Raw genomic sequence first — 21,902 nt, 5'->3', positions numbered from 1 at the left:
GGTAGCCATATTATGTGGCATTTATTTCATAGAAGGCTGTACACAGGATCACTGGGTGAAGGGAGTGATGCAATACTGCCAGTGACAATGGTAGCCATTTGCTGGTAGTGCTTATGTATAATTTGGTCTATAGCCATAGAAACATCAATGGTTACTTAAATTTGCAAGTCCCCTTTTACTTTTTTGAAAATCAATTTAGAGGACATTATCATATCTGAATAGTACATGACCCAAGTTCTATTTCATAGTTTACACATTTTGCCTAGTAATGTAGCCAAAGTTTCAAAGGGTAAAATACATTAAATTTCTCTCTTCTTACATTTTATAAAATTGTTTGATTCAGACATCCATTGGTCAGTGCCTTCGTATCTCACATCTTGCAACACCCCATATAATTTGAATTCAGTGACATAATATAACAATATAAGAAGTAGCCTCTTATTCCCAGGAAACCTCATGTTTTCTGGAAGCTTACTCAAATTCATCTGGAGGAAATTTAAAGAATAATGTGCATATTAATTTTTAAAAATCTCTATATGCCTAAACTTTATAAACAGCCATCTCGTGAAATAATCTTCATTCAATTCTGAATTATGTAATAAGTATAAACATTCCAGAAAAATTGAATCTGACATTCTAGCCCTGAGATCCCCATCAAAGCTCAGTTTGCAGTGTATATTTGTCTTGGGATATGAATCCTGGTGTTTGCATATATTTAATGTCATGAACAGTGTATTTTTCCATGGAGGTTAAACTTTTGACAATGTCATCATCACAGAAATGTTTGTGGGTTTTGATAGGTTTTCCCAAAGTGTAGCACAGTGAAGGTAAATACACGTGTGTCTCTGGGTGGAGACATGCAAAATATTATCATACAGTCTCCTGTCCTGACAACCAACCTACATCTTCCTGGGCCTTGAACCTCCTCTGTTGGTCATGCTCATGACAAGTGATCTTGAAAGAGACCCAGGTTGGTGAACTGGCAATGACAGCTAGGAGAGATTATACACATGGTCAAGATTCTATCTGTATCCTTAAGAGCATCCCAGCATTCACACTTGAAATCAACACTTGGAAAAACGTAATTTGACACCATAGAAATGCTTAATTTATACCAGTATAAAAACAGTTTTGGAATACTGCTTACCCCAAGTTGTGACAAATTTCCCACTCTCCATTATTGCTCAACAGCACCTTGAAATTTCTACCCAAGTGGTCAATTTAAAATCCCTTGAATGAACTTTGTTTGGTGCCGAAAACCTCAAGGTCTCCTGAAGCCATTGATATAAGAAAATTTTTATCCATTGAAGTATATGGGGAAGCCATTCTGGTTTGAGTTGATCTGGCCTGAATTTTATTTGAACCCAAGAAGCCTGACATTTGACCTGTCAAATGTGTATTGTACATCTGCTTTAATCATTACCTTAAAGTAAAAAATTGTACTCTTTTGAAGATAAGAATCAATACCTCCCTTCTTACAACACCAGCACTCTTTGAAGATATGTCTCAGTCCCCAGGACGCCAGAGTCATGTTGACCTGCTGTGTACATGCTAATCTGTAAGAAACTTCTCCTTGAACTCTTGCAGGAATGTACCCCTGTCATGCTTGATGTATGCATCTTTGTTTTGAAAAGGTATATATCTGTGCTAAAAATCACTCTTCTCCAGGCCCTTTTCTTCCCCTGTGAAGGCTGAGACTCCCAGGATATAGTCCTCAGTTTGACTCAAATAAAACTCTTTTCTTTTCTTTTGCAATAAAATGATTATCGTTATTTGCATTGACACTACAGAGACTATTGTTCTGACTGAGCCACTGCTTCTCTGCTCTTAAGGACACACAAAACGCTGCCAAACACATTTATTTCCTTTAAGTAAACACGTGAATGGGACTTGAAATAGTTACATTCCTTGGAAATAAATTACAGATAATAAACATCTCTGAGCCCCATGATAAAATTTTAAAAAAATTGCACAAGAGGCCAATCTCAGGTTCAGTATTGTGCTGTAACATTTTTCAAATGGGATCTAAGAACTCTACCTTCTCAAGCTCTCCATGCTTTGTCTATAACAGACTACAGGGGTTGAGTCAATGGCCCCCCAAATTATTTGGATTGTTTCCTTCTGAATTCTCAACAACAACTGTGGAAAAGCTGCAGTGATTTTACCAAAGGTTGGCTAAATTCCTTTGTCCCATCTGTGTTGAGCATGTGGAGTTCAGGACTATCATTATGCCCTAGGACAATTCATGGATTCTTCCAGCTATAGGAGAGGAAGACAATTCCTCTACCCTCTAGGTCCTTCTGGCTTGTCTAAGAATTAAATTGTTATGAGATAGAATAGCAGGGGAAAATAAAAGTTGAATATCATGTATTCATGGGAGAAACCCAGAGAAACTGAGTAACTCAGACAGAATGGCCGAAGCTGCTGCCTTAAATACCATATTCAGCTAAAGACAAAGGAGGATGTTGAGGGTAGTGGTTTGGGGCTTCAAAGGGGAAGAAGGCAATTTAAGTGGAGATAGAAATGCAAATGTTTGTTAAACAAGTATTTGTTGGGCCCTCTATAGACAATGTTATCTTATGATATTCCTGGAATAGGGCTTTTATCTTAAATTATATTTGGCAGTTAGGGGGAGAGCAAAGTCTCTTTCAGGGTCATTTGTTCTGAAAAATAATCAAAGCAAAGAGGTAAATTTTGGGGTGGCCAATTCTCATCCCCCACCCAGTCCTTGTGTCCCCTGAGGAACACAGAGTGTACATCTTTGGCTCAGCTGATGAGTGATCATCAGAGACCCCAAATGTCAGTCAGACTCACATGAAGCATTGCTTAAAGTGGATTCTTTTTTTTTTAAACTTTTTTATTGAGGTAACATTAGTTTATCACATTATATAAATTTCAGATGTACCTCATTATATTTCGATTTCTTTTTAGATTACGTCATGTTCACCACTCAAAGACTAATTACAATCCATCACCATACACAGCGCCTAATCACCCCTTTTACCCTCTTCCCCACTGGTAACCACCAATCCAATCTGTGTCTCTCTATTCTTTTCTTTACCTTCTATTTATGAGTGAGATCATATGGTATTTGACTTTCTCCTTCTGACTTATTTCTCTTAGAATAGTACCCTCAAGGTCCATCCATTCTGTCACAAATGGCAAGATTTCATTTTTTTGTGTGTGTCTGAGTAGTATTCCATAGTGTATATATAGCACATCATCTTTATCCATTCATCCTTTGATGGGCACCAAGGTTGCTTCCAAGTCTTGGATATTGTGAATAATTCCACAAGGAACGTGGAAGAGTATATATCTTTATGCATTCCTGCTTTGATATTCTTTACTTCGTACCTAGCAGTGGAATAGCGGGATCATATAGTAGTTCTATTCTTATTTTTTTTGAGGAACCCCCATACTATTTCCATGGTGGTTGTACCAGTTTTCACTTCCACCAGCAATGTATGAGAGTTCTCTTTTTCCCACATCCTCTCCAACACCTGTTATTTATTGTCTTGTTAATTATAGCCACTCTGATGGATGTGAGGTGATATCTCATTTTAGTTCTGATTTACATTTCCTTAATAATTAGTGACATTGAACATCTTCTCACGTGTCTGTTGGCCATCAGATCATCTCCTTTGGAAAAATGTTCGTATCTTTTGCCCAATTTTTAATTGGGTTGTTAGTATTTTTGTTGTTGAGATGTATGAGTTCTTTATATATTTTGGATATTAATCCCTTATCAGACATCTGGTCTGCAAATATCTTCTCCCAATTGTTAGGTTGTCTTTCTGATTTGTTGATGGTTTCCTGTGCTGTGCAGAAGCTGTTTAGTTTGATGTAGCCCCATTTGTTTATTTGTTCTATTGTTTCCCTTGCCATTCAAAGATGGTGCTTGAAAATATGCTGCTAAGACCAATGTCAAGGAGTGTACTGCCTATATTTTCTTCCAGAAGTTTTATGGTTTCAGGTCTTACACTCAAGTCTTTAATCCATTTTGAATTAATTTTTGTGTATGGTGTGAGATAATGATCTAATTTCATTCTTTTGCATGTGGCTGTACAGTTTTCCCAAAACCGTTTATTGAAGAGACTCTCCTTTCTCCATTGTATGTTCTTGGCTCCCATGTCAAAAATGAGCTGTCCATAGATGTATAGGTTTATTTCTGGGATCTCCCTTCTGTTTCATTGATCTGTGTGTCTGTTTTTGTGCCAGTACCATGCTGTTTTGATTACTATAGCTTTATAGTATGCTGTGAAATCAGGGAGTGAGATACCTCCAGCTTTGTTCATTTTCTCAGGATTCCTTTGGCTATTCAGGGTCTTTTGTTGTTCCATATAAATTTTAGGATTCTTTGTTCTATTTCTGTGAAAAATGTTGTTGGAACTTTGATATGGATTGCATTGAATCTGTGGATTGCTTTAGGAAGTATGGACATTTTAACTATGTTAATGCTTCTAATCCAAGAGCACAAAGTATCTTTCCATTTATTTGTGTCTTCTTCAATTTCTTTCAACAATGTTTTATAGTTTTCAGTGTACAGATCTTCACTTCTTTGGTTAAATTTATTCCTCAGTATTTTATTCTTGTTGATGTAATTGTAAATGGGATTGTATTCTTGATTTCTCTTTCTGCAACTTTGTTGATGTTGTATCAAATGCAACTGATTTCTGTAGGTTGATTTTGTATCCTGCAACTTTACGATACTTACTTAATATTTCTAAAAGTTTTTTGGTGGATTCTTTAGGGTTTTCTATATATAAAATTATGTCATCTGCAAATACTGACAGTTTCGCTTCTTCTTTTCCAATGGATTCATTTTATTTCTTTTTCTTGCCTGTTTACTCTGGCTAGGACTTCCAATACTATGTTAAATAAGAGTGGTAAAACTGGGAATCCTTGTCTGGTTTCTGTTCTTAGAGGGATCACTTTTAGTTTTCCTCTGTTGAGTATGATATTGGTTGTGAGTTTGTTATATATGGGCTTTATTATGTTGAGGTACTTTCCTTTGACACCAATTCTATTCAGAGTTGTTGTCATAAATGGATGTTGTATCTTGTCAAATGCTTTCTCTGCATCTATTGACATGGTCATGTGATTTTTATTCTTCATTTTGTTATTCTGGTCTATCATGTTGATTGATTTGTAGATATGGAGCCATACCTGCATCCCTGGAATAAATCTCACTTAATCGTGGTGTATGATCTTTTTAATGTATTGTTGTATTCATTTTGGTAGTATTTTGTTGAGGATATTTGCATCCACGTTTATCAGTGATATTACCCTGTAATTTTCTTTTTATGTGTTGTCCTTGTCTGGTTTTGCTATCAGGGTAATGTTAGCCTTGTAGAATGAGTTAGGAAGCTTCCCGTCCTCTTCAATTTTTTGGAAGAATTTGAGGGATAGGTATTAAGTCTTCTTTGAATGATTGGTAGAATTGACCAAGGAAATAGCCTAGTCCTGGAGTTCTATTTTTTTGGCATTTTTTTTTTTGATAACTGTTTCAGTTTCCTTACTGGTTATTGGTCTATTCAAACTCTCTATTGCTTCCTGTTTCAGTTTTTGAAGGTTGTATGATTCTAAGAATTTATCCATTTATTCTAGACAATCCAATTTATTGGCATATAGCTTTTCATAGTATTCTCTTATAATCTTTTGTATTTCTGAGGTGTCCTTTGTAATTTCTCCTCTTTCATTTCTGATTTTATTTGTGTTCTGTCTTTTTTCTTTGTAAGTCTAGTTAAAGGTTTGTCAATTATGTTTATGTTCTCAAAGAACCAGGTCTTAGTTTCATTCATTTTCTATTGTTATTGTAGACTCTACTTCACTAATTTCTGCTCTGACTTTTCTTATTTTCCTTCTTTCTACTGACTTTGGGCTTTGTTCTTCTTTTTCCAGTTCTTATTTGTTGAGGTAAGCCTGCATTTCTATAAACTTTCCTCTTAGAACTGTGTTTGCTGTGTCCCATATATTTTGGCATGTTGTATCATTTTTGTTTGTCTCTGGGTATTTTTTTAAATTTCTTCTTTGATTTGTTCATTGACCCAGTTGTTGTTCAGTAGCATTTTGTTTAATCTCCACATATTTGTGGCTTTTCTAATTCTCTTCGTGTAGTTGATTTCTAGTTTCATATCATTGTGGTCAGAAAAGATGCTTGGTATTATTTCAATCTTCTTAAATTTATTGAGACTTGTTTTGTGGCCTAATACGTGATCTATCTTGGAGTTTTAGTAGTTCTTCTGTTTCTTTCCTCTTCGCATGCTTTCTTTCTTTGTGGTTTGATTGCTTTCTTTAGTATTATGTTTGAGTTCTGTTCTCATAATTTTTTGTGTACTTCTTATAGGTTTCTAGTTTGTGATTACCATGAAGGTGATATATAATAACCTATGTATATAGCACTCTATGTTAAGTTGATGATCTCTTAAGCTTGACCTCTTGCTTAAAGCTCTACATTTTTAACCCCTCCTCCCAGGTTTTATGTTTTTGATACCATATCTAACTTTTTTTTGGTATGTGTATCCATTACCCTTTCATGATGGAAACAGATAATTTTGGTACTTTTGCCTTTTGACTTTCATATTAGTTTCATATTTGGTTCATCTGCTACCTTTACTGTGTATTTGCCTTTACCAGTGATTATATTGTATTTTTTTAATAATATTCTTATTTATATTTGTAGTCTTTTATTTTCCCGCTTGATTAACTTCCTTTAGCATTTCTTGTAGGGCTTGATAAACTTCTTTAGGTTTTTTCTAGTCTGGAAAAGCCTTTAGCTCTCCTTCCATTCTGAATGATATTCTTGCCAGGTAGAGTATTCTTGGCTGTAGGTTTTTTCCTTTCAGCACTTTAAATATATCATGCCACTCCCTTCTTGCCTGTAATGTTTCTGCTGAGAAGTCAGCTGATAGGCTTAGGGATTTCCTTTGTAGGTAACTTGTTGTCTTTCTCTTGCAGCTTTTAGAATTCTCTCTTTATCTTTAATCCTTGAACATTTTAATTGTAACGTGTCTTAGTGTGGGCCTCTTTGGGTTCATCTTGTTTGGTTCTCTCTGTTTCCTGCACCTGGATGTCTGTTTCCTTTGTTCGGTTAGTAAAGTTTTCAGTTACTATTTCTTCAAATTGATTCTCTGCCTCTTTGTTTCTCTATTCTCATTCTGAGACACCTATAATACAGATGTTAGTGCACTTAGTGCTGTCCAAGAGGTCTCTTAGACTGTCCTTGTTCTTTTAACTTTTCTTCCTTTTATCTGTTCATCTTCAGTGATTTCCTCTAGTCTTTCATCCGGCTAACTGATCTGCTCTTCTGATCTTCTAGTCTGCCATCGAGCCCCTCCATGAATTTTTCATTTCCATTATTATATTCTTCAGTTTTTATTGGTTCTTTTTTATATTTTCTAATTCTTTGTTGAACTTCTCACTGAGTTCATCCATTCTTCTCCCATGATCAGTGAGCAGCCTTATGACTATTAGTTTTTACTCTTTATCAGGTAGATTGTTTATTTCTTTTTTGTTTAGTTCTTTTTCTGAGGATTTGTCTTTTCCTTTATTTGGAAAGTGTTTCTTTCTCTCTGCTCATATCTATGTATGAGGTATATCAGCTGCATCTCCAAGTCTTTCAGAGAGGCTCTTATTTAAGTGATACCTTATCAGGTCCAGCAGTGTGCTTCACTCTCCTCACGAGTTCCAAATGTTGCAGAAGTGTCCCCTGTGTTGGCAGCATGTGTCCTTCCATTGTGTCAGGGTTGCTCTTCTTGCAGGTGCCCAGAAGGCTAGGCCGTCTTTCTGGTCAACTGGTTGTCATACTCAGCTGCCTGTGACTGCTATGGTCCCTTCTGTCACTTTATTGGGTGTGGCAAGCCCCTGCACAGTTGGCTACAAGGTCTTATAGCACATTCCTGTTGCAGTTTTTCTGTTAAAGGATTAGGCCCCAGCATGGCTGGTTGCTAGCCTCAGGGGCTTACAGTTGCTGTAGGCCTCTAGCCTACAAGGTTGGGCAAAATGTCCACTCTAGCCTCTTTTATTCAACACAGTACTGAAAGTCCTACTCAGAGAAATTAGGGGGAAAAAAGCACCAAAATAAGAAAGAAAGAAGTAAAAATCTCACTATTTGCATATGATGTGATATAGTATATAGAAAACCCTAAAGACTCAACCAAAAAACTGTTAGAATAAACAAAGTCAGTAAAGTTGCAGGATACAAAATCCCTAGGAATCTAATATAGGTAACTAATACAGCTACTTTCCTGAGGGAGAGGGAAACAGTGAGTTTATTGAGCCATAGTATTTGCAAATACCCAAGTAGATGTGTCAGGAGTGGCAATGGACATATAGGATGATACTCGGAGGGAGGGATTAGAGCTTATTATACATTGATAATGATCTCTTTGGTGGTTCTGTTGAAGTACCATCATTTTTAAAGATGAAATGTGTAAAACAGAATTAAAGGTAAAGGACTTGGGTTTCAGAAGAAATCAGAAAAGTAATGGTCACTGACATGTGAGAACATCATGGCTGAGCAATTTTATAACAGCTCCCTGAAGACCATGTCAAGGAGGAAGTAGCCAATAGAATGGCACAATTAAAGGTCATCTGTGAAGTACACTGAAGAAAATGTATGATGTTAGCTATTTTGGACCAACTCTGTCATTTTAAGTAATTAAATTATGAAAATTAATGATATAAAATGAAAATTATAAACAGAAATATTACAATCACATGAAATGTTAGTAGATTTTCACATTTACATAATGCTTTAAAATTTATAACGGACTTACATTTTTTATCTTACTTATTTACCACAACACTGAGGGACAATATCATCCTCCTTTTATAGCTGAGCACACTCTGTAAGAGGAGGGTTAAATTCTTACTTGAAGTGACACAGCTTCTAAATGATGAAGCTAAGATGTGAACCTAGATATTCAGAGTCCAAAGTCATGCTCTTCTATGGAATAGTAGGAATATCTTTTTAATTCCTTTTAATAAGCCCTTACTCTCATTAGGAAAAGACTAATGATTACCAAAAGATGGCAATCCACTTTTATTAATGTTTTAATCAGCATGTTGTGCATTCACAGATACCCTTAGTGTGATTGTAAGCTTTGCCATTGTAATTTTCAATTTTAAGATGTCATTAATTTTCATATTTAATTACTTACAATTATAGAGTTGGTCCCAAAATGGCTAAAGTTAAAAAAAACGTTAATTTATTAAAATACAAATTCGTTCAAATTGTTTTAAGTTTCTTGTATATTGAGCAACATAAGCACAGATTCATTCATTGAGCAAAGAATCAAATAAGATGCAGTAAACAAAACTTTGGAAGCTTTGTAATGCAAATGTTTTGGCCTATGTATGTGCGTGTGCATGTTTTGAGGGTGGGAGGGAGCAGATGTAGGACATGTAGCATGTGATCTATGTTTTGAGTTAGAGTACTCAAAGTCAATTCCCCAGAAGCCTAACTATACCTAATTTTATTTAGGTTCTAGAAAATTCCCTCCAAGATGAAATAGTTTGGGAGGATCCTTCAAGAACATCATGGGAACAATGAGGTGTCCAGCTCCAGTGTATATAAACTCTGTTTACATGAGAATCTCCAGAACACACCTTGTACAGGAGAGGGGTGAGGGACTGGATGTTGTACCAAACAGGAAGCGATTAAATTCTGTTACCATCAACTTTTGGTGGAAATATAGATGTCTAGATTCAATACGTCCTACCTTTTGTATAAGATGGTCATGTATTTAAATGTCCCTTCAAGAAGTGAATTATTTTTTGATATAGAATAATTAAAGAGCATGCTTGCTTTGTAGTCTTTTACTACATATTAATTGAAATTACTTCAATGCATTTTGAGCTCTTTGAGCTTTTGAGAATTGTTTTGACCATTATTTTATTGTTTTCCCTATTATTTTCCTTTTGTTTTCAGTGTTAGTGTATAGCTCTGTTCTATTTAACTCAAATCGCTGCTATATCTACTGTCTCCCTCAGCTCCTTTTTTCGGTCATTCTAGATTTGTCTTCTCTACCTTTCCGTTTGTTTCTGAGCCTTTCCCTTTTCCCTTTCCCCCGGGGGCTACTAAAACAGAACTCACAATTTTGACCACTACGTCACCCAGTTGGCCCCCATTTATGTTATTTTTATATAGCCTCTTGTTCCTGCTTTCTTATTGTCACAGGTATAACATTTGGTATAACATTGTCCTATGAGCTGTTCTTATGTACTCTGGCTATCTCTCTGTCTCTGTCTCTCAGTCAATGTGTATCTCTCTCTCAGTCAACGTGTATCTCTCTATTCTCTGGCTTCTATGTATATATGTTTAAAAATTTGTTCTGTTTAAAAAATAATTAAAAGTGAACAGTCATGATGCCACCACTCCTATTAAAAACTAGATCCTTGATAGTACCTCAGACAGCCTCTACCCAACTGCATCCCTTTCTCTCTCCATTGATCCTGACTTTGTTATAAACAGCTTTTGATACTCGTTTCAGTTTTTACTATAATTTTTGACTATAACTGTCGTTTTACTAAACATATTATTATTTATAAATAACAGTTTGTTTTACCTGTGTTTAAATTTTATGTAGAAGGATAAATTACCTTGTCAGTTGCATCTTTTGCTCAGCATTTTTGTGTGAAGGACGTCATTTCAATTTGTTTAGGTTTAGTTTATTCATGTTTGTTTTTGTCTATTTCTCTGTTGTATCAATAGGCTACAATTTACCAGTTTTACTGTTTATGAGCATTTGGATTGTTTCCACATCTTGGTAAATACAAATAATGCTGCTATGAGCATTCTTATACATGTTTCTTGGGGCACATGACCAAGAACTACTTCAGAGATAAGTAAACCTAGTGATGTAAGTTACAGGTCTTCATTCCTAGATAAAGGAAAACTATTATCCAAAATGATTTTACTAATTAACACTTGCAGCAGCAAGAATTAACTGAAGAAAAGCATTAATAGCCAGTCTGTATTTCCCTCCCTCCTCTGGACACCCTAAGCAGTATTAGTTTTTACTAGTCCTCCTTACAAATATTATGGAGAGATTTGACTAGTAGGCAGATAACTGAGAAAATTCTAATGTAAGAATGTTTTTAGTAGGAGATAGGTACTTTACTTTCCTAGGCTGAATATGATAAATAAAATGGGAATTTCTGGATATATGGGAAAGAGTTGGCCATAGGTTGGAAATTAATCACAGAAGCTCTCTATACTTGTGTGACTAATGGCATACAAAACCCAAGATGCTTCAAACCTAAATGCCTTTCTCTGGGCTAGCTTATCCTGCTTCTTAGCAGTCATCCATTACTCTGAAACAAAATATGTTCCACTCTGGATAGACGGATTTTATTTTATTTTTCCAGCTGCATTTGCTGTTCTGGGCCCAAGCTTGCCAAGGTCACATATTGTTGTTTATGCCTGCCTTTTGCCTGTATAGTCAAGTGAAGATAAGTTGTTTTGAAAGAAATTAACTGATCTTCAAACTTGACTTCAACAGACAAAACACCCATCAATTTCCTTCCATTTTCCTTTGGCTATTATTGATAACAATCCTGGTCAAATCAAAATCCAGTGGACCTCAAAAGCAAAGACTGGTAGAATTTAAAGAAATCATGAAAGTTTCATTAAAAATAAAAAATGTTCCTTTTTGTTGTTGGAGTAAATCATTAAAACCTTTACATCTAAACTGCACAGTGCTACAGTGGTTTGAGATTTTTTTCTTATCCACATTAGAAGTTTGGGAATAAGCATGAGGGTTGCTTTCTATTATATTCACCTTAAAATTTAGTGGGTGCCTAATTATTAGCTTTGTGATCCCTTATAAATTGATTATGAATTCTATTAATAAATAATTTGCATATTTACATTTAAAATTAAGTAACTATGAATTCTTGTTTATTTGTATATTTATGTACAAATGTTTTGCGGTTGTGAGAAAAATGTCTCAAGTTTTCTATAAGATCTTTAAGTCATTTAGAGATGAGAGCTAAGGTAACAAGGAGGTCTAGGGTGAGTTATCTATTCTCTGTCAAATATATGAAATTATAGAAGAGATACACTAGGTATCCTCTGGCATCCTCTTTGATATTCATTTTCCCAGAGGATTGTCCTCTTTGGATAGCTCAGTGACATGAGTTAATTAACAGTATAGGACATACACTCTCCAGAGACTTCAGCCAGGTAAACAGGTTAGTTTCTCCATCTGTGTGGGCCTAGCCACAGCCCAGTTTCACATCACATTCTCATGTTGTTCTTAAGGGTCTCTGTCATAAAACTAGGTCACTGTATCGTGGAAATAACACTGAGAGTTCAAAATTACTTTCCTTCATCTTCCCACCACCTAGAGGCAGAATGCAGTTCTCTAGTACCGTGTGAAGATATGTGAAGTCATCATGAGAAAGTGTCTCTGGCTTAAGAAAAATTTCTGGATAATCCAATGCTGGTATAATCAATCTCTGCACTCACTTCACACAACCTGTTTCCTGATTCTACATATTCAAATTCCAATCTCAGTATTATATTAAAAGCGGTAAGTGGGAAAAGAGGTAGAGAAATAGCTTAGGACACACAGATAAGGTGAATAAAGTTAAGTGGAATAGAACTCAGTCTCTGTTTTGCTTTAGGAATTGGCAAGTTGGTTCATTTTCATCTGCAATTGTTCTCGAAACAAAAAGCTGAATTGGTTTTCATAGATGTCCATTGGCTTAAGGGACAGACTACAGAATTCACCAAATATTAGAACTAAATTTAATTGTTCATTTTAGAGTCCAACAATTCCTTCCTAGATGTTTCATTATATTGTATACATTCATTATACTCCAGCCTGTACATATGAAAAATAATTTGAAAAGAGCAAATTAGGTGTAATAAAATATGCCCTTCAGTAATCGAATAATAGTGTATGTGTGTATGTAATGTATTATATTATATGCTTTCACTCTTTCCCTTTATCTATTTATTCTCTGTGAAATTACACAATATTTGTTCGCCATGCTTAAAATTTATGATACAATCTGTAGTTTTTAAATGTTCATTTCCTCCCTTAAAGAGGTACAAAAATATCTTAAACATGTATGCAATCTTCAAAATGCTAGGTTGCAAGTTAGGAGAAAGTTTCATTTGTGAATATTGTGTCAACGCATTTTTGTTTTGAATTTATTGTTAATGAGAAATGATGAGTCTTCAATTGAGTACAAATACTAATTTGAAGAGGAAAAAGGAAGAGAAAGGATTGCCTGATTGCTTGATTGTTTAAATAATTGGTGAACAATTTTTTATGGGATTACATTGAACTGATGTATAAAGTACACTAATGACCACCCTTCCATCCTTGCACATGCTCATGAATGGATTGTTTTGTATGAATGCTGTTGGAGCCCTGCACACATCCTCTTTACTGGCTGGAGTATCCATCCAAACCACGCTTGTTATGAGTATTGGCTGCGAGGTTCACAGGCATTCCTTTCTGCAGACAATTGCCCTCAGCTGAAAGACAGTCTCATTTCCAGGAGGCCTCTGGAAACTGATGGGGGCAGCCAACAACCAATGACAAACTCATGGGCTATAGGAAAGGCTGCTTTTGCCTCAAGATGGAACTAAATCTGCTGCAATTCATGTTCCAAAGTTATGCTGCCTAGTACAGTAGTAACTAGCCACATGTAAATTTAAATTTAAATTTAAAATTCAGTTCTACCACATTTCAAATGCTCATGTAGCAACGTGTGGACAGTGGCTCCTGTATCAGTGAATACAGAATATTTCTACCATCACAGTTAGTTCTATTGCAGAGTCCTGCTCCAGCTTCTTAGGGGATCAGGCTCATGCTATATTCCACCTGAGATCACATCCTTGCTTAGCAACATTCTCTGCTCTATTTGCTTCCCTCACTCCCTTTATCCTGAGAACATTCCCTCAATAAACAACATGTGATGGAATTCCTACTTCAGCCTCTTCTCCCACAGAATCTGAACTAAAACACTGTAATGTTCAGTAGACCTGTCGTTTTCAGCACAGTGATAGATCCACTGCCCCCTCCTTTATATATCCTCCATTGCCATCAGTGTCCAGTCCTAATAAGTCTGAGTTCAGCTCAGGCCTATGAGACAGAAGCGTTATTAAAGAAATAGCAATTCAGTCATAGCCTCGGGGCTGTGGTAATTTTATGAGCACTTTTTCAGAATTCATTTAGGAACTGGATATGGCAGAGTTTGACATGAAATATATCAATGAATGTTGCATAATTTGAAATACGTTAAATACAGACATTATCTTTCAGATCTTTTGTCTTTATAATGTGTAGTTTGCATACTGGGTATCCATTTTTCTTGAAATATGCATTCTTCCACCAAAATTTTTAGTTATACTGTAAGCAATATTGCGCAATTACTGTCATTGTAAGCTACTACCTTTACCACCTGATATGTGTGAGTACTAAACATTTAACCTATTTCATTTAAGCCTGTTCTCTTGATTTTTATTGTAAAATTGTGATCTTGTGAGTTGTCATTTCCCATTATATTCTTTTGTTGATGATAGTTGTTACATAGATTGCCATCTTTATTTGTTTTGTAGATCTATTTGCTTTTATTTTAACTATTTCAAACTTTTTGCTACGCATGTCTTTGCTTTTTCAATTATTTATTTTTTTGTATCCAAAGTAATAATTTATGTGTACTTTTTACAGTAAAACTTTCTTATATCATGCAATATCATTTATAGCATCAAAGGACACTATTCCTTGTTCCTGTACCTCGGATGAATGTTTCTAACATTTCCAGTCGTTATTTATATAATTTGTCTAATATGAATCAATCCTTCTTACTGCATTAAGTCAACTGATGCTTGTCTAGACATAGATGATGATTCCCAGTCAAATTACTCAATTCTTTAAAAGTGGTAGGAAGGAAATGAAATGAAATTTCTCATTTAACCATAGTCAAAAATATTCCTTCCTTCGAAAGATTGCTTTTGTGGTGGTGCGAACAGCTTTAGGAGGTATGGATGCTGAGTAAGAAAGGATGAAGGGATCAAAGTGACTCAGATCAGCAGAACGTCCTCTTGAGAATCAATGGGATAATACATCTTGCAGCTTCATCTTTCCCATATCCAGTCTTCCTAAAGGAGAGCAATTTTCCTGAATTGTAATGAGGAAAAAAAATAAAAGTAAGAAGGTAGAATATGACATTAGTATCCTAATTACCTCCCAATGTGTTCTCCAGTGTGGCACTGAAAGCTATTGCTACACACGGAGACAATCATATTCTTCTTTCTGTTTTAGTGGGCATCTTCTTTGCCTGATATTTTATTCTTCAACCTAAAATCATATTCATTTTTTTTTAAAAGATTTTATTTTCCCTTTTTCTCCCAAAGACCCCCTGCTACATAGTTGTGTATTTTTAGTTGTGGATCCTTCTACTTGTGGCAAGTGGGATGCCGCCTCAGCATGGCTTGACCAGTGGTGCCATGTCCGTGCCCAGGATTCGAACTGGTGAAACCCTGGGCCACCGAAGGAGAGCACACGAACTTAACCACTTGGCCATTGGGCCGGCCCCAATCATATTCATTTTTATACCTCTCAGACAGGTAGCCATTCAGCATTCTTTTTTTATTAATATATGTATTTTATCATGTAAAGCATCAAATGGTTTGTAAAACTTCCTCTCCCAGGGTTTTCTCTTTTATCAACCGCTGTATTGGTCCTCATTGATATGATAATATAAAATACGTCATTATTTTATTATAGTGGTGCATTATTTTATTGGTGTTTTCCTTGGATGAGTTAGCAATTCATTTTTTCCCTCCTTGGCTTTCGTGTATGCTTCCTTTATTAGATACAATTTAAAAATTAGCCAGCAGTTCATTTCAGATGAGTGGCTCTATATTTGGGCATGTGTGCATGAAACTGAACCATGGTTTGTTTTTCTTTGCTGTTTTGAGCAGGTATCAGCGGATGTATCCTGTCCTTGCACAACTTAAACAGTCTCTCACTTTTACAACTATGTCTTGTGAAATTTTTTGTGCATAGATTTTTTGTTGATAGCACTGATCACATCCTTTTAAGAAATGAAGGGAAGTATGAAATATTGTGAAATCCTATATCCTTGTCATGTGAGATGATTCCTCTGAATTTTAATACATTCATTTGATTGACAATAAAGTAATGTGGTGGTTCAGAGTACGAACTTTGATATCAAAGGAACCTGGGTTTGTGTCAAAACATTTAGGAGTTTACTGTTCTAGAGTAAGGTATTTAACCACTTTAATCATCTTCCTTATATGTATAAAGGAAACGGTAATACATTTCAAAAAATTTTTGAAAGGTTAGTTGAGATTATGCATGTAAATATTTTGGAATATGTCAAATACTCAATAATACCAGCTAGTATTAGTATTAATATTATTAAGTGTAATTAGCGTGTCAGTTCAGCCTCCAACCTTTGGATACTTTAACTTTTCAAACTTTAAATGCAAAAGAATTTTTATTAATTAAATATTGTCATTTTTTCAAGGTATGTGAACTAGTACTCTTCCATATTGTTGTTTTGGAATTGAGCGTGGACTTAGGTTAGTTTAACTTATCTTTCACTTATGTTTTTATTATGTGTGCTTTAATATTTCAAAACATATGATTTTTTTGGTGTTTATTTTCCTTGCAACTAAATTATGGGACAAGGAAGACATTTGTGTCAGTGATAGAGGATACTTCCCACCTTCCTCTCTACCACTGCCTTCTTCTGTTTGATCTTTATTTGTCTTTTATTCAGATTTTATCAATATTTGTCTTATGCCAGTTTTGTACCAATTTGTTTTACACATCAGTGGGTCTATATGCTAATCTGATTTAGATTTTTCTTTTCTGGTGAGGAAGATTGGCCCTGAGCTAACATCTGTGCCAGTCTTCCTCCATCTTCTATGTGGGTCACTGCCACAGCATGGCTTGATGAGTGGCGTAGCTCCGTGATTTAGATTTTAAAAGTCTTCGAAGAATAAAAAATTTACAGTATGCCTAACATTTGAAAATGATAGATCTGAATTATTCATTTTCTGGTTCCATTTTGGTCAGTGTATGATCCTGCTTATACAATACTAAATAGCTGGATGAAAATGGCAATCGACTAAATGTAGAGCTGGCAACGTATTTGATTCAGTGGAACTAACTCTTCAGATAGATACTAGAATGATGTATATATAAAATTAACCTAATACAGATGGATGTCCTTACATTTTTGCAAAACCAAAATATCATTTCCTTTATGTCTTTGCTTCTATTACTTTTAGTTTCACAAAATATCTTTCGACCTATCATTGCTTTGGGAATGGGTCTTTCTTTATCTCTATCTGTTTATCTATTTAATTATCTCGTCATAGGGAGTGATGTAAAGCATTACAATTTGTGAATAGATTAAACAGTTGAATAACTTTTTAAAATGTTTCTTCTGATTAGAATGTTGATAGGGAATAATCCTATCTCTTTCAGCAAATTGACACTCTCTGGTTGTTGGTAATATATGAAAACAAAATCACTAGAAGGAAAAGGAAAGTGTTGGGCACTGGCTTTTAGAGTTCTGATTCCAGCTGAGAATGCATGGCCAATGAATTTTCAGAGTTCTTGCTAAATTAGTATATTAATTTTAGGCATCTTGAGGGCAAGAGTTAAGCACCATAATTGAATGGTGGCATTTTCACAGTGGATTTGAATATTTAATTGTTTTACTACCAAACAAAAAGATGAGGGTAGGTCTCACAAGTATAATATATTAGGTAGAGAAGAAAGGCAAAACTCCCAAAATTGTATATGTGTAGCACTATTAGTGATTTTTTTAATGTAATTTAATCCTTTGTACAAATACATTCTAGGTCATAAATTCCTTTATCTGAACACATTATAGTGATTATCTTTTATTATATTCTATTCCATGTGAGGTACTTGCAAATCCAATTGTGCAGAAGTATAACATATGTATTTGGAATAACCTCTCTCCCTCTGTTCACATTTCTTTCTTATTCTTTCTGATCACTGTCCCAGTTTTCCCTTATTCCCATTCTCTAAATTGTACAGAAATTCTTACTGAACTTTAAATCCTATTAAACTCAATCTGAAACAGACCTTTTATACTTATGACTGATGCAAACACAAGATCCATCATTTGATTTTTCTTATATTAAATATCAGATTATATATTTTGCAATATGTGAAATTAAATTAGTATAAAATACGTCAATCAATGAGTACATTATTTATTCAAACAGTTGCATTTAAAATCCTTTGGTCATGTCTTTTAGCATAATAGATTCTGCCCCCTTTCCATTTTTGGGGAGCTATCTTTTAAAAATTGCTAAATGCTTGGTCTTGACAGGAACCATGCGCTAACAAAGGATGGAACAGAAAAATGGAAGTTCTTTCACTGGATTTATCCTACTAGGTTTCTCTGACAGGCCTCAACTGGAGCTAGTCCTCTTTGTGGTTCTTTTGATCTTCTATATCTTCACTTTGCTGGGAAACACAACCATCATTGCATTGTCCCACCTGGACCCACATCTTCACACCCCTATGTACTTTTTCCTCTCCAACCTCAGCTTTCTGGACCTGTGTTACACTACCAGCATTGTTCCCCAGCTCCTGGTTAATCTCAGAGGAACAGACAAATCTATCTCCTTTGCTGGTTGTGTAGTTCAGCTGTTCATCTCTCTAGGCTTGGGATGCACTGAATGCATTCTCTTAGGAGTTATGGCATTTGACCGTTATGTGGCTGTATGCAGGCCCCTTCACTACACAGTAATCGTGCACCCACGTCTCTGTGTCCTCATGGCTTCTGCTTCATGGCTCTTTGGCGTTACCAACTCTTTATTGCAGACAGTGCTCATCTTCCGTTTACCACTTTGTGGGAGAAATAAATTAGACCACTTCCTTTGTGAGATTCCTGCATTGCTCAAGCTTGCCTGTACTGACATCACTATGATTCAGTCTGAGATCTTCTTTGTCGGTGCCTTGGATCTTCTATCACCTGTTGCATTTATCATGTTCTCTTATGGTCGGATTATCAGGGCCATCTTAAGAATAAAGTCAGCAGCAGGGCAGAGAAAAGCATTTGGGATGTGTGGATCCCACCTCACAGTGGTCACCCTGTTCTATGGCACAGCCATCTATGCTTATCTCCAGCCCAGCAACAACTACTCTCAGGATCAGGGCAAGTTCATATCTCTTTTCTACACCATCGTTACTCCCATGATCAATCCCCTCATCTATACACTGAGGAACAAGGATGTGAAGGGAGCAATGAGGAAGGTGCTTTGGAAGGACTATGACTCCAAATGACGAGACAAGGAAGACACTTTAATGGAAGGACTTTGAATACCAGAGCCCTTAAGATGTTTGTGTCGTCCAGGATTCATCCAAAATTTCCCTTGACAGCTCTCAAAGGAATTTCCTTACCTCATCCTCTTATGAAAATACATATTCAAAGTCAAAGTTCATGGATTCATTCCAACCTCCAGATATACTGTTTCTATTTTATAGAACATCTGCCTTTTATTGATTGTTTTTAAAAGCTCACAGATTTTTCTTATTTTCAGTCTCATTTGGGAACATTATTCCATTTCTACTTGCAAAAAAAACCATTTAAGTACATATCACAAAGGCACAGCCCAACAAGAGCATGAAGCCACTGAAACACTGTAAGAAATACTAACATTTTAGCATTTCATAGCAATTACTGGGGCCATAACACTTATTCTTGCATTTTGGGCATGGCTCTGTTACAAAGTCCAAAGTTTGACTGTATCATTTTTTCATAGAAGTAGGTGGAGAAACTGGAAAAAACAAACTTTAAGCTCAAAGAAAAACTTACTAGCCTCAATCCTGATGAAGCCATTCGGAAATTAGGCTAAACTGTGACCTCACCAGGGTGGCAGCCGTTATGTAACATTCATTTCACAGAAGGCTGTACATAGGATCCCTGGGTGAAGAATGCGATGGAGTGCTGCTAATGACAATGGTAGTCATTGACTGATAATAATACCAGGTAATGCTTCTGTATAATTTTGAACAAAGTCAGAGAAACAAAAATATGAAGTATGGGAGTTGGTTTTAATTTTGTGAGCCACTTTCATTTTTAAAAATAACTTTTGTGGACAAGATCTTATCTGAGTAGTACATGACACAAGTCCTATTTCAGATTCTACATGTTTCACCTACAGTAATGCAGCAAAGGTTTCAAAGGGTAAACTGTGTTTAGATTTTTCTCTTCTTTCCATTTTACAAATTCTTTGATTCAGGATTCAGTTGATCGGAACTTTGGATCTCACATCTGGCAAAGGCCCAATACAATTTGAATTCAGTGATATATTATGAAACTATGGTAAATGGCCTTAATCCCAGGTATTCCATGATGTGTTGTAACTTACTCAGAATCACTATGAAAAATTTAAGGATAAATAAAGTGTGTATTAATTCTTAAAAATCTCCATTTGCCTTAGCTTTACAGACAGTCATCTCATTCGTAAAAAACTGTCACAGGGCAGGCCGACAGCACCATGGTTAAGTTCAGTGCACTCCACTTCAGCAGCATGGGCTCACAGGTTCGGGTCCCAGGCAGAGACATGCACCACTCATCAAGTCATGCTGTGGTGGTGACTCACATGCAAAATAGAGGAAGAGCTGCACAGTTGTTAGCTCAAGGCCAGTCTTCCTCAAGCGAAAAAAAGAGGAAGATTGGCAACAGATGCTAGCCCAGGGCCTTTCTCACAAAAAAAAAAGCCATCATAAAATTCAGAATTATGAGTAATAAATATAAACATTCCAGAAAAATTTGAGCCTGACATGCTGGTCCTTGATCCTCACTCAAGCTCTGTTTGCAGTATTAATTTGTTTTGGTGGTTTGGATCCTGGTTTTTGTATATATTTACTACCATGAACAATGTATATTTACAAGGAAGTTAGAGCTTTGACAATGTCATCATCACAAAAATATTTAGATTTTTGGTAGGTTTTCCCAACATATAGTACAGTGCAGGTAAATATCTGTGTGTCTCTGGGTGCAGACATAAGCATAACAATTATCATAGAGTTCCATATCCTGACAGCTAACTTACACCCTCATCCTTGAACCCCTACAGTTGATCATGCTCGTGACGGGTGATCTTGCAACAAAGACAGCATTTGGCAAGCTGGAAATGGCAGCAAGGGCAAATTACACACATGGGTAAGATTCATCTGTATCCCTGACACATCAGAATATTCACACTTGAAATCAACGCTTGGGAAACCATATATTTTGCCGCCATAGTAATGCTAATGTATACCAGTATGAAAATTGATTTTGGAATACTGTTTACCTACAATAGTGACAAATTTCCTACTCTCCATTATTGTTCAACAGCACTCTGATACTTATATCCAAATTATTTTAAAATCCCTCAAATGAACTTTCTTTGGTGCAGAAAACCTCAAGGTCTCTGAAGGCACAGAGCCTCTTGTTGTGGCTGAGCAACTACTTCTCTTAAGGACACAAACCGCTGCCGCCAACAGATTTATCTCCTTTAAGTAAAGGTTTGAAGGGCATTTGAATAGTTACATTTATTGGGAATAAATTACAGATAATAAGCTGTCTGGGCCCCATGATTAAATTTTTAAAAAATCACTTAGGAGATCAAACACAACAAATTCACTATCGTGCTGTAACATTTTTGAAATGGGATCTAAGAACTCTACCTTCTCTAGCTCTCCATGCTTTGTCTGTAACAGACTACAGGACTGTGTCCACTGTCACCAAAATTATTTGGACTCTTTCCTTATGAATCCTCCCACCAACAACTGTGGAAAGGCTGCAGTGATTGTACCCAGAGCTTGGCCAAATTCTTTTATCCCGTCTGTGTTGAGCATCTGGAGTTCAGGACT

At 35.8% G+C, this 21,902-nt stretch overlaps 1 protein-coding gene across 1 annotated transcript; it reads left to right on the top strand.

Moving 5' to 3' along the window:
• The first annotated feature begins 18,368 nt into the window (after positions 1-18,368).
• Positions 18,369-19,322, top strand: LOC100062587 (putative olfactory receptor 2B8). Its single transcript, XM_067053845.2, is given in 1 exon segment — positions 18,369-19,322. A coding segment is annotated over 1 exon segment (954 nt).
• Positions 19,323-21,902: the final 2,580 nt, after the last annotated feature.

Source organism: Equus caballus, chromosome 20 (genome assembly GCF_041296265.1).
Source record: "Equus caballus isolate H_3958 breed thoroughbred chromosome 20, TB-T2T, whole genome shotgun sequence".
NCBI lineage: Eukaryota > Metazoa > Chordata > Mammalia > Perissodactyla > Equidae > Equus > Equus caballus.
Note: the sequence above shows the minus strand (reverse complement) of the source record. Positions and strands in the feature narration are given on the sequence as shown.